The 13690-nt window shown below is 38.9% G+C and overlaps 2 protein-coding genes across 2 annotated transcripts; both read right to left on the minus strand.

Annotated features, from left to right (window-relative positions):
• Positions 1-778: 778 nt before the first annotated feature.
• necap2 (NECAP endocytosis associated 2) lies at positions 779-8074 on the minus strand. The gene is made up of 8 exons (XM_044022999.1): positions 7888-8074; positions 6736-6836; positions 4609-4713; positions 3977-4058; positions 3625-3733; positions 3146-3290; positions 2964-3048; positions 779-1719 (listed from the first exon to the last, which is right to left on the minus strand). The coding sequence occupies exons 1-8, from the start codon at positions 7980-7982 to the stop codon at positions 1674-1676; spliced, it is 768 nt and encodes a 255-aa protein (XP_043878934.1). The 5' UTR covers positions 7983-8074; the 3' UTR covers positions 779-1673.
• Positions 8075-9090: 1016 nt separating this feature from the next.
• Positions 9091-13559, minus strand: LOC122768737 (SUZ domain-containing protein 1-like). The gene is made up of 4 exons (XM_044024935.1): positions 13266-13559; positions 12508-12557; positions 12148-12417; positions 9091-11999 (listed from the first exon to the last, which is right to left on the minus strand). Exons 1-4 carry the CDS (start codon positions 13314-13316, stop codon positions 11888-11890), a joined length of 483 nt encoding a protein of 160 aa, XP_043880870.1. The 5' UTR covers positions 13317-13559; the 3' UTR covers positions 9091-11887.
• Between the last annotated feature and the right edge of the window lie 131 nt (positions 13560-13690).

Here is a 13690-nt window from a genome sequence, read left to right on the forward strand (position 1 = left end):
GTGCTTTTTCCGGGGAGGGACTTCCACTGACACACTGCACACACTCGGTGTGGATTTAGTGTGGAAAAAAACCCTAAAAAACCCTGAAAACACTCTGGTCTCAGGTAATTTTACTCTTATATTATTGGGTAAACGTCATATTAATTAAAAACTAAAACAAATGGAAGAATTGCCTGATTAAAAATTAGTTGAATAAGTATTTTAAAATCCTTTTCTAAAAATAAAATGATCTATATCTGAGTATACAGTCATATCACAAAGTTTTTATTTTTTATTTTTTTTTCTTTATTTGTGATATTGGGGGAAATAAATCCAGAAAAATGTACATTTCACTGGGTTTGTCCTCTAAACCTGCTTAAGACTTGTCAAAAGTGGACTGGATTGTCCCCGAGAAGCTGTAGATTCTTTAAATTAAAACACTGTTTCTGGTTTTTGTGAAACATTTGACTTATTTGTGGAAATGCAAAAAAAAAAGAAGGGGACATTTCACAGCTTTTTCTACATGTAGACTACAGCTGAAACAATTAATCAATTACTTAATTAATAATCGTCAACTATTTTGATAATCAATGAATCAGATTGAAGCTTTTTTCATGATTAAACCAAGATTTCTGATTGTTTCAGCTTCTTAAATGTGAATATTTCCTTTGCTTTTTTGCTGCATTTGACAAAGAAATTGTTCAAACTGAGTCATTTTGGTTTTTGGACAAATCGAGACATTCCAGAACATCATCAATTCCAGGTTTGGACCAAACGGTAACACAGAGGAAACAGCCACTGAAATATAGAGTTTATTTACAAGAAAACACGGGCTTGCATTTTTTTATAAATTTTTAGATCTTTTTCTTTGTCAGAAAGGCACTTAATCAAATATTCGTAGCGAAATTAGGAAAACTCAATTTGGTAAAAGGCACATTTAAAAAAAAAAAGAAAAAAAAGAGGAACATACAAGCAGAAGACACGAAGACGAAAACACAAAAAGACAAAGCATTTTCAAACTTGAAACATGAACGAGAAAAAATGGATGACGATGTGAAAATGGCGATCGCGACTTAATTCCCACGCTGTGATTAAAACGTTTTGTCTCTGTATTTTGTGACGTGGGCTTAAGAACTTTTTACTTTACATTGTAAAACTAACCAAAGGCAAACATAAGATCTAGATGGAGGAGTAACCAGAAAACAAACAAACATAGCTTCACAAAAACGTGGATACTTCACTACGGTGAACCACATGATAAAGAAAACTAAAACGCAGAAAGAGAACTCTGAGATGATGGAGGTGTAACGACGGAGAGGGACGTGATCACATGTTCGTGATTTAAGGCAATGAACGGACAGGCGCTGTTACCTGTGAGTGTGTTTTCCTTCAACCACCAGTAACGCTCACATTTGCAGAGAGCTATGAGATGAGTGGTGACCTGACAGATCTCACTGCATAGCAAAAGTGGGAAGAAACCCCCAAAAAAAATTATATATATGTACATTGCTGTGTTTGTTCCTTCAGAGTGTGTTGGTCAGCTGGCTATGTTTATCAAGTGCAGTGAGTGAGCCAGTCAAGTTCTTATACTAACAGTTCCTCTCTCTCTCTCTCTCTTTTAGCTTCTTTTCCGCCACAATGGTCCGGTCCACGGAATGTATGGAACCCAAGTGTGCGCACATTTTCCTCACAACTCAGCTAAACTGCACCCATCCTGGTTTCTCAGCATCTGTACTGGAGCTGTGGAGGACGACAATGACAGACGTAGTGAGGGAAGACTCAAGTCTAACAAAGTGTGCAACATTTAAAAAGGTTAAGTTAGGGAGTAAAATCCTCTTCACACTGGGATTGTAACCAATTTATTAATTAATGCATTGTCACAAAAATGAAAAATGTCGAAAAATGACGATTCTCGTGAATCTGTGTTTGTTACATGTTCCTGTGCTCTGGAGGCGGAGCTTTGGAGGGAAGTCTGGACTTTTGAGCCTGCTTGGACAGTTTTTCCTGGATCTGCAACCCTACCTTTAAGCTGTTTGTGCATAACTTCAGTAAACAGACAAATGTCTGTTAGAGCCAAACGATTGTCAAATGAGTTCTCGTATTTCCACTTATCAGCTCCACTAGACTCTGTGTGTTTCTTAGTATAATGACGCTTGGATTTCATGTCACATTTCCTGTGCCGCACACAGGAAATGTTCTGTTTTATGTCACAGACAGACGGAGGAAAAACAGCCATATTACACTAGTATTTTAGAGCATGTGGCTCTTCTGCCCCTCTGCAGTGGCTCCCTTTAGCTTTGACGCTTAAATGAAGTAAAGTGTACATGAAGAAGTTCACATTTACTTTAAATTTCATTACTTTTCCACAAACAGTGGAAGGACAGTCAACATAAATCCGTATCTTATTTTTTTGTCTCCACTTTATAAGAGGTTGGGTATAAACGAACATAGTTTTTGTACTTTGTAGTTGCTAAATTTCCTAAATGGAACAAAGTATCGTTTGTTTATATAGAGTATATATTATATCTGCATGAAAAAAAAAAACTCTTCACAAAATTATCTTAATTTTATGGGTCAAATAGGTTTCGTGGCTCCACAGGTTGCAGACCCTGGGTTCGATTATGACTGAAAACACAAACTAAGCTCATGGAAAGTTTCAGATGTGAATTCTACGGCTCAAAAAAAAACAAAAAAAAAACAGTTGTTCAGCAGTTTAACAGGATAAACACTTCCTGCCTCTCCTGCCCCTGTGCTGCTGCTATATACACACAAACACTCCTTCGGTCAGGGTCTGATAGTACTGCTTGACAGAGCCCAAATGATGGAACATAGCAAACAAATAATGTAACATCATTTCTGTTCAAGAAGACCAAACACAGGCAGAATAATATCATTGTCAATAACAAACAACAAATGATGCACAGCAGCTTTAATACAAACATGATAAGATGACAGATGAGATGGATTACTAAACAAAAACTTACTTGGAACCGGCAGATGTGAAGTCTCCCCACATGTCAGAACTAGGCAGGGCTGCAGGTGGATGGGAACCAAAGTCTAAGAGGGAGGCTGGTGTTTGGAGAAAGACAATGATGGAAAGCATTAATGATGTTTACCTCACACATCTGATCAGATATTTAAAAAACAACAACAACAGGGTGTTCACCAGTGTTACTGTGAACAGCTGGGACTGTCTGCTGTCCTCCAGGAGGCGGTATGACGCCTCCAGCCTTTGCTCCGGGTGGAGGTGGGAGAAGACCTCCACCCATCGGCCGTGGTTTGGCACCGACCGTTTCCTTCTTCTTGATGTTCTGTGGCCGACAGAAATCACAGGTGATTTCAAGTTAAATTTCATTATCGTTAACAGGGCTGCGATTATCTTCTCGATGAATTGTTTCATTCTTTGGGGACTAAAATTATTCTGTTTTAATGAGCAAACAAACCAGAATATTCACATTTATGCAGCTGAAAAACTATATATATATATATATATATATATATACACATATATATATATATACACACACATACATATACACACACACACACACACACATATATAAAAAAACACTCAAACCGAAGTCAATTATCAAAAAGGTTGGAAATGACTTCAACAATGGATAAATTGATGGCGATATCTCTCACCCCAATGTTGATCTTGATCGTCTGCCCCTCTTTGAAGCTCAGGTCCAGTTTGGGTGCCGCGCTCTCACAAGCTTCCATTTTTGCAAGCTCCCCTTCTTGCTTTACCCACCTTCACAGATAGAGTTTGAGAGCAGATTAGTATAACTGTACATTTTTCACATAGTTACACTTTAACATGGTATTAAGAATTAAACTGGATTGGTGATGTTGCTACTACAGTTTGAAAAAATCCCAGTCCCTACTGATTCCGTGACTTTTGGATAATTATGACTAAGATGACTTAGAATCTAGATGCTCACATAGCTTCAATGTTGCAGATAATACATTCACGGATAATAAAATGCAAACTTACTTAAAATGGTCTTGTAAAGCAACGTTGAAGTCGAATGAATCGCCACGATCGGCAAAACCCAGGCCAATAAAAGCATGACGACCTTCGATCAATCCAACGACACAAAAACACATGAGAACGGCTTTTTCATCACACAATAACGCATTAAACAAATGCAGTACATTACTGTAATACAGACACAAAAAATAAACTGATTAGTCTTCTTTATTTTAACAAATCCAGAGTGAGAAATGCGGTTTAAGTCTTACGGTTCATGTTACAACGATGCTGATGATCACACACACACACACACAATGACAAGCTCAGACCTGGTTTCAACATCTGTTCTCAGTTATCGGATCACTGATGAAGAGCTTCTAAATATGACTCTGCATCAACATGATGATTAGAAAAAAGAAATCAGGACAGTGGTGGTGAAAACAAATAAAGTAATGTATATTAAGTATGCATTACATGTATAGGCACGGATTAGTTTAAAGATTTAAACATGAGTCCTCGTGTGGTTTTTGTGATTGAATCAGGTCTTCTGTACTTGGATCAGTCAGGATGGATGGATGCCAGTACCAGGTCTGAATGTGGTCTCAGTCATGCCATAATATCATTCTAGTTAAGCCCTCATGAGAGTGTCTTACCATTGCCGTCCTCTATCCGGACCACGAAATACCTGCTGGAGTCTGTGACTGCTTCAACTACACAACCTGGATACTGGTCAACTGGAGCTTGTGCAAACAACTCTCCTGCAAAAAAAACAAAACACATGAACACCACATTGTGTCTCAGGAGTAATTACTGTGTGTTAAACAATCTAATGACAAGGCTGGAGAAAAAAAACCCCCACAAAACCAGATCATTCACAGGCACTTTAAACACATATTAGGAAAACGTCACAGAGAATGATGGAAATGCAACTTTAAAGAAGAAAAAGCATTCTAATGGCAGGTGTAAAGTGTATCCTCTGTGACATATGGCGTATTTCCACCAGCTCTACTCGCCTCGCCACAGTAGGTACTGAGTAGTACACACTTGTGCTGAGTAGGTACTATGCGATGACTGGTCTGACTGGCCAGAGTGCCGTCACAGGAAGAGACGTCCCACACAGAAATCAAGCCAAACAGCGCTGAACTGTAGATCACTTAACTACTTAACAATCCTAAAAAGGTGGGTTAATCTCCAACAACTACCAGGGAAATGTCTATATTTAACAGAGGAGTCTGGTGTATTTTGGGACAACACTGTAGTCTGTGGAGAAGGAGTCTGTACTCTGGAGACGTGTGGACAGAAATCAAGCCGAACAGCGCCGAACTGTAGATACAGTAGGTTAAAACTGCCATGTCGCGCAGAGACGAGTAGAGCCGGTGGAAATACGCCAATAGTCACACCTGCAGTAGGTCAGGACAGTAAAGCTGAAACTCAAACTGTACCATGAGCCAAATCCAGTCACACACGTGAACTCTAACAGCTTGTTAATGTCAAGCAAGCTCGTTACAAGAATCTGCTGTTGACAATAATGACAGTAAATGCAAATATTTCCATGTTTTGATAACATCCTTTGACAAGCACACACAAACTTGTCAGTGTTGAGCCTAGTTTATATATTGAGGTTGAAAGGAAGTGCTTAAAGCAAGATGCTCTTACGTAACCTGACAACTTTGGATGATTTAAATTAAACTTATCATCACCTTTTGCAAGTAAACCAGTAGAAATGCTTTGGTTGGGTTTTTATTACAACTAATCCATGACAAAGAGACCTGTGTACCTGTGCTTTTAATCATATGTTATGTGTTTTTAAATGTTTTAATCACCATCATCTGCGACCTAACAGTGAAAGTGACAAACCGCTGCAAACGAACATCACTGTATATTCACTCCAGCGCCTCTGAGCAGAGCAGAGCAGCAGAATGAGGCTCTACTTCTCGCGGTTTGAAGCCTTAACTGCTGAGGTTTCTGTGGCGTCTTTCTGGCTACATTACATTACATTACTTTACATGTCATTACACTCGTAAGTGCTGCTCTGAAGGTTAAAAGTAATGACTGACTTTAAATTTTCACCGTTTTGCTCATATTTTGTGCACTTGTGGCTGTGGAAAGTTAAGTTACACAACTAAAGGAGTCAGTTCTGAGGAGACTGTTACAATTATTACAAGACTTTTTTTAAGTATGTGTATATAATTTATTGCAGAAAAAGACTTCATAAAATTGTTAAATATTGCTCTGTTAATGAGTGTTAAAAACATCTCAACTGACTGGTTTCTTCAACTTTCACATGGGAGCAAAAACAATCTTAAATTATTTGACATTAACTTCCATATATTTTTTTTAATTGTCATAACTTTTTTGGCCCCAAGTCTGAGCCTCGTAAAAGTTTCACAAAGAGCATACTGTAGTTGTGTGTTGTTAGTTCCCGAGTATTGCTGCCACAATTCTTCCATTAATCAATTATTAATTGACTCCTAAATTATTCAGCAACTATTTTGATAATCAGTGAATGGGATTCAAATTGTTTGCTTTGTTTTCAGCATCTTAAATGTGAATATATATTCTGATTTCCCTTTGACAGTAAACTGAAACTTTTGCCTTTTACAGGTTTTTGGGGAATTTTCTGACATTTTAGGGACCAAACAACTCAGAGAATATGGTCAACAAATGACTTGATTATAAAAGTAATTGTTAGTTGCAGGCCAGAGTTGGGAGACATACAAAGAGTTAGGTTATGGACACAGGCAGAACACACAGACTCAACATAAGCAGATATTGTTTACCTGAGTTTTTGTCTTCTAACTTTATGTAGGCCATCTTGCCTTTCGCAGTGATTTTCATCCTACCGCTCCATGCAGGTTCATCCAGTTTCCAGTCAGCAGCACTGGAGAAAACAAAGGTTTGTTTGAGTGTCATTCACAGGAACAGCTGACTCCATCATTATTTATTTTCATGAGCTGCTGTCGCTGAGGACAGCAGGAGGAAGTGAAATTTTAAAGTTCCAGGAAGATGGAAATGAGACCTTGAGAAATGCCAACTATCTTAGAATTTCTGCCTAAAGTGAAACAAATGTGTATTAAAGTGAATCTTAGTAAACGTAATAATGTGTTTATTCATTCACAACTTTTACTTGTTTGCAAACAGCGCCTTTTAAGTGTTTTATTTATTCTTAATGGTCTTTTGTATGCATGGTGATATACAAAAAAAAATCACTTAACGTACTAAGTTATCATTGAAGGAATCAAGATGATGCACTTTAGTAGTTATTGTGGTTTTTCAGCTTCTCAAAAATGAACATGTTCTGGTTTCACTGCTCCACATAACAAATACATTATTACAACGCTGTATTTAACTGTATAATTATGTGTTGTGGACAAAACAAGCCTCTTAAGACCATCATCAACACTCTCTGAACAAATAATAAAGACAATAGTCAGCAGGCTAATCAATTATGTAAGAAATCGTTAGCTGCAGCCATAAAATTAAGCAAGACTCCGGTTAAGGTCTTTTCCGCTCCTGGAGGTAAAGTCTGCCATGAGCTGTGCTCTTTGCTGAGTCAGCATTTAACTCCACCAACTCTCTTAAACTTTAGTTTGGAAGTGTCAGCAGGTGTGAGACACAGGTAAACTGAGGTGAGCTGGCTGCTGATGTCGGTGGTGTCCGATTTCCGTGCGCAGATAAAGCGGGCGCTTTAGACAGCGGTACTCGATAGCCACACAACGGCGAATAAACCGCGTCCATTAAACACAAACACTAACACGAAGCAACGTGTATGCGGTAAGTTTCAACTGCAACCAACAGAGAGACGAGGTGACGTCACAAATCAACATTCAAACTACTCTCTGTCCGATAATGGGTGTATTTCCTTTAAATTAGCTCCGCTGGACGACACTTGTCAACTCGAAACGCCGCCGCTCTCTGGGGGTCATAGTTACCGATATCCGCGGTTTGAGGCTCGCGGTGGGATCCGGTAGACGTGAACCTCGGGCTTCACGCAGAGCATCGACTCGTAAGTGTTGTCTTCTGCCATTTTGTCAAGTTTCACTAAACTAAAACACCAACTTCCGACTTTCAATGGACACCCAACCACTGCTGCTGGAGCCGAGGGAGAACGACAGGAGCAGCGGTGCTTATTTAAACAGCGCCCCCTGTCGTTAGGATGGTCGAAGCCAATGAGCACAGATGGTGGTGTTATACTCCCTCTTGTGGGTGACGGACGTACTTGTTGCTGTTGAGCTCAGGGTGGGAATCACTGGAGGCAGTTATGTCATCGTCATACTATATTGTTGAGATATTAAAACTTTTATCTACTAATTATTTGTTCTTTATAAGATATGCATGTGATGGTTCAAAAACATGTTTTTAAGGTTATGTGAAAAAACATTTTTGAAAAAAACAAGTGTTCCCAAAACTGGGTTATACATATATAAATATGTATGTATATATATGTATGTGTATTTTTATATATATGTATGTGTATATATACTGTATATACGTGTATACATATAGTTAGTTTTTATTAATCCCCTTAGGGAAAGTATTCCTCTGCATTTTGACCCATCCTAGAATTAGGAGCAGTGGGCTGCTACACTGAGTAGCGCCCGGGGAGCATTGGGGGTTGGGTACCTTGCTCACGGGTACCCCAGCCCTTTTTGGCCGGGTGGGGATTGGAACCGGCGACCCTCTGGTTACAAGTCAAGTTCCCTTTCCACTTGGCCATGGGCTGCCCAATTTTAAAGATTTAATATTTTCAACTTATGTGTTTTAATGTTTATTTTATGTAAGAAAGGCAAATAAAGACAAAGACAATTTATAATAACAACAATAATAATAATAATGATAGTTTGTTTTTTACTTCTTAAATGACTCTTCTGTCCATTACAAGTGTGTAAAGAAGTCTGAAAATGTTACATTCATTGACAAATCTAAGTTTATCAACATGTTATGGTATGTAATTGTAAGTATATAAATAACTGTACTTTTTCTTTTACTGTCAATAGCCGCACAGAAGTAACCAAAAATACTTTTGTGGAAGCTTTTTTAGTTTTTGTTTGATTCATAACGTCCTTATGGAAAATTCTTACACATTTCTGCTTGAGAAACCAGGTTTAACAAAAAATACAAAAGATACTCAGCTCTTCGTCATTTGAAGAATGTTTATTAAAGGGTTTTCACATGTCGTTTTTCCAAGTTTGAAATGAATTATGACATCAAACACATCCGTTGGCTGAATGGAAAACAGCATCAGGGGTAAAACACAGGTTACAGGATGACTGATATTTGCGTTAACTATCAACCTTAAATGATGAATTGTCGATTTTTTACTAAAAAACCTTGCACGTCCTCCTCTTTACAATTATCGTAAAGCAAAAAAATACTGTATATTAAAATACAACACAGCTTTGGGGAACAACAAACAACTCTGACGTGTAAGTGGAGCAGAAATGAAGAGGTTTTAGTTTGATCTACGCTGTGTAAAGTTAGATGTTTAAAATGAAATACATTTGAAAGTTCCATTTAAGAGCTACATTTATTGGTCAAGTACCACGTTGCACCTGAATATCCCTCTCCTCGCCGTTCCTTTCCAAGTGTGTTAGAAAATCTATGTAACCGTTAGTTAGCATCATTAGTTTGTCCATTGTTGACTATTTTAAAAACACCGTGGTCCAAAATGGTAGTGATATAAATATAAAAGGCTCATTCTGGGATAATACAAAACTATCCATACAATCAGGTAATTTTCAGGTGGCCTCAAACGACCTGGGGGGCCACTGAACCTCTCGTCTGGTCAGGAGGAAGGGGCTGGTTAAGTGAAAAGAAGTGAAAGAACTGTTCAGTTCAAATTACATCAGAATATTCCATGATGATATCGCATATCGTATAATTTGTGACTATATTTCACAGAATTTCAAAAAGAAAAGTGTTCATTTTTAAACAGAACAATATATATATATATATATATACACATATATATATATAGTTCACAATAAAAACAAATATCTTTAGGATGAAAAATGTATCTATAAATCTTTAAATCTACAGAACCGCATGTTTGAGACCTCTGTTGTACACTTACAAAAAATGCTGTATTTTTATTTTCAGTTTCTACCAAATGAAAATAACCTCTAATTTTATTCTCACTCGACCTTTACAATGAGGAGAGGTGAAACCTCTTCAAACTCAACTCAAGCAAGTGTACTGAAGATGACCTGTGACTGAGAACCTCCTCAGACACAACCTGTACTGCTTGGTTTGGTGTGTCTAAAAAAAATTAATTACTTAATAAATAATAATAATAGTGCAATTTAATAAACTGCGTCTTAGGTAATGAAGAATTTTTTAACTAACAAATGAGTTAAAATATGTGCACAAGAGTAAAATCAACCAGTACTACCCATTGTAACTAGTGATAATTGTTATTTAAGGCAAAGCGTCTAAATGTTCATTACTTGATGCAGGTTCATGGATTGTAGACGTCTTATTTAAATGTCACTGCTAATGTTTTGGCAGTATTTTGATCTAATGTCATTCAGTGTGCAAAAATAGTTTATTTTCACTTGGTTGCAATCAAGCAGGCAATGTTCTTAAAACCCTGGTGGGACAGGGGCAAAAAACAGAAACATTTAGTAAAACTATGCAGTGGAATCTGGCTTCATTCTGTCAGAGACAAATTAAAACATCATATATTAGCCTGAAACTGACAGAAATCGATGTCATCTTAGACATGTAATGGTTTTATCTAAACCACCGTTATTTTAATAGCACACAATTGGTCAAAAACACACTGAAGCCTCCTAACTTAAATCTGTGAGACAACACCAACACTGACACAGATGCATGATTTCTTTAGACGTTCAATACAGCGATGGGTTTGACTTTTTTTCCTCCCCAGTTTCATGAACTTTAATGTAACAACCAGTGAAATGGCTTATGGAGGCTACATTTTTTTGTATTCTGGTACATGATTGGTCAACCTAAATTAAATATACGAATGTCTCAAAAAGAAACACACACACACATGCATGCATGTGAAGAGAGAGAAACAATATAAACTATTTAAAACAAAAACACAGCATGAGTAATTAGACAAATAAAAACAAAACACACAACAAAAAAAACAAAAAACCCAGGGAGTTATTTGATTATTATTGCTTGAATAAGCTTGATTTAGTGACACTTCGTCCTTCTGATCTTTCATCTTTGGCCACAGGCTGAGAGCCCACAGGGCACTTCTTAGATCATAGCCACTGGTGTCAAACAGGCCTGTGGATTGTGGAAAATGCTGGTCTGGGCCAATGCAGTATTAAAACACAGTTTTGAGCACAGAGCACTTTTACTCAACCTTCTATCGATTTCTACTCCAGTTGCTGAACACACACAGTCAACTCTCAGCACCTTATTTAGGATGAAGCCAACAAACTGGAGCCAGCATCCCAGTGGAACCCCAGCCCTGATCCACAATCCATCAGGGGAGTGGCCAGCTCGTTCATTTGCATGTCTCCATGGGGATTCCTACAGACTGACAAGCGGTCTTTATCCTCCTAAGGAGACAGATGCCTGTTGCCCTGGCACACGGCCGGCCAATCAGATTTAAAATCATAGGGCACCTCATGGTACACCAAAGTATCACAGTGTGTAGTAGGGGTGCGAGGCAAAAACCTGTTCACAGTGTGGAACAGAAGCGGTTTCTGGTCTTGGGTTGATCTCTGCCAGCCCCTTACAACCTTCCACAGAGGGAAAAGACAAGGCGAAAGCAGAAAGCAGAGTAGAGAGGGGGCTGAGAAGTTCATCACAATCCATGCTACGTCTTCATATTTGTCGGTCAGATTTTCTATCATCCCACAACTCTGCTCTTCATACCCCACAACCCCTTTAACTGCCACCATTTATGGCCAAGGAAATAACTTTTTTTTTCTTGCAGCAGGCAGTTCCAGTTTATCTGCACAGTCGAAAGCCTGAGGTACCATCTGGGCCGGTGGGCTGGCGGATCACATGATTGTGTGGACCAACTGGCTCTGATGGTTGCTGTGTACTCATACGAGCTGGCCTAATGACATGGGAGTGAGTGAAGATTAACTTATATGCATTTCTTATACTCTCAACATAAACAAATATTGGTGGTTGTTGTTGGGACTATGGTGTGTGTATATATATATATATATATATATATATATATATATATATATATCTTTTACCTGTCATGGCTGGGATTTTCCTGAGGTGTTTCCTCTGAAGAAGCACTTCCTAAAATCCTTCTCCTGGCTTCTGCGTACTCTGCCTCCCTCTGGGCCAAAGACTTCATCTGCTGGGAGGGTCGAGATGAGGCTGCAGGGTTTCCTGCAGTACCGTTATTTGAAGGGCGCTTTAAAATTCTAATTTGTGGTGGGGGTGCTGCAGGCAAAGAGTCGTCCTGGATTACCACAGCAGTTCGCACAAGTGAACCACCTGAACCCAAGCTCGACTTCCTACAAACATCACACGGTGTGGAAAGAATACAATTACTAGAAAAAAAAGGCACATATTAATGGTTATTAGGAAATTTCCAGTTTGCTTACTTTGCTTCCTGATTTATTTTCAGCTTAGCTTCAAGCCTTCTCTCGATTTCCTAGAGAGGAAGATAAAAACATTCATTTGTTACTGCTGTCCAACAAGAGCAAGCACATTTTCTGTCTTATTACTCATTTTCACTTTCTATGTGAAATGTTAAGAGTAGTTACAGCACACTGTTTTGGCAGCAAGACCAGCAGAAGTAGCGTGTTCTTTGTTTATTTGTTAATAATTATGTTTCTGGTTATTGTGAAAATAAATCACGCAACAGATGTGGAGCTAATCGAGGCTGTAAAATGTCCCCATTTCACATTTTCACAAATAAAGGGTAGATCGAAGACTAATAAATTAAACCAACTTCAGTAGTTCCACTTATTACAACGTTACAGTGTTGGATTCTCTTCAGATCAGCCTGTCACTTCCGCCATAGACGAGTGTAAACAGTGGTGCCCACGTACAGGACTAAGTCTACGTTGTTAAAAATAAAAACAAGAATAAAGGAAATTGAGCATTTGGGGACGCCACTGGAGCTTTCCAATAATGAATAATAACACTAACAATAGTTGTGTGGAGAGAATTAAACGAGACGTCTTCCCGTGTCGTTGCAGAGCAGTTAGGCCCGTGTAGCTCAGCCAGGAAGAGAGGCTGCCGTCTTTGATAAGAAAATGGATATAAAATTGTATTTAGTAGTTCTATTAAAGAACTATAAACTGCCAATAACGGTTGTGGACAGGTTTTAAGTGCGACGTGCAGTAGAGTGTCTCACCCCGCTGTCCGCTGCCTCTTCCCAGCTCTCGGCAACCTCCTCATCCTCCATCTTTTAACAGCACTGCTGGCTGGTTAGCTCTTCGGCTCCGCCGGCTAACTGTCTACCATCCACACCGAGGGCATGGGGCGGGGGCAGCGCCTGCACCGACACCGCGGAAGAAGCTCGGGTTTAACGGGTTTTGTTACCAGAAAGGGGGCTGAGGGGAACAGATTCACAAATCTTCCCCGGGCCTCGTGTTAGCCTGTTAGCGTAGCTCCTCTCTGACGGCACGCTCCTCTTCTTCGGCTTCTTGAAGAAAATGGCGGCGTAGACGCTCGTAGGCGTATTACTGCCCCCCACAGGACGAAATGTAACGTGCACAATCACACTCATAATCCATTAGAAACATTAACCAAGCCTCCGTATGCAGAATTGAACAGAAT

This window comes from Solea senegalensis, linkage group LG4 (assembly GCF_019176455.1).
Source record: "Solea senegalensis isolate Sse05_10M linkage group LG4, IFAPA_SoseM_1, whole genome shotgun sequence".
Taxonomy (NCBI): domain Eukaryota; kingdom Metazoa; phylum Chordata; class Actinopteri; order Pleuronectiformes; family Soleidae; genus Solea; species Solea senegalensis.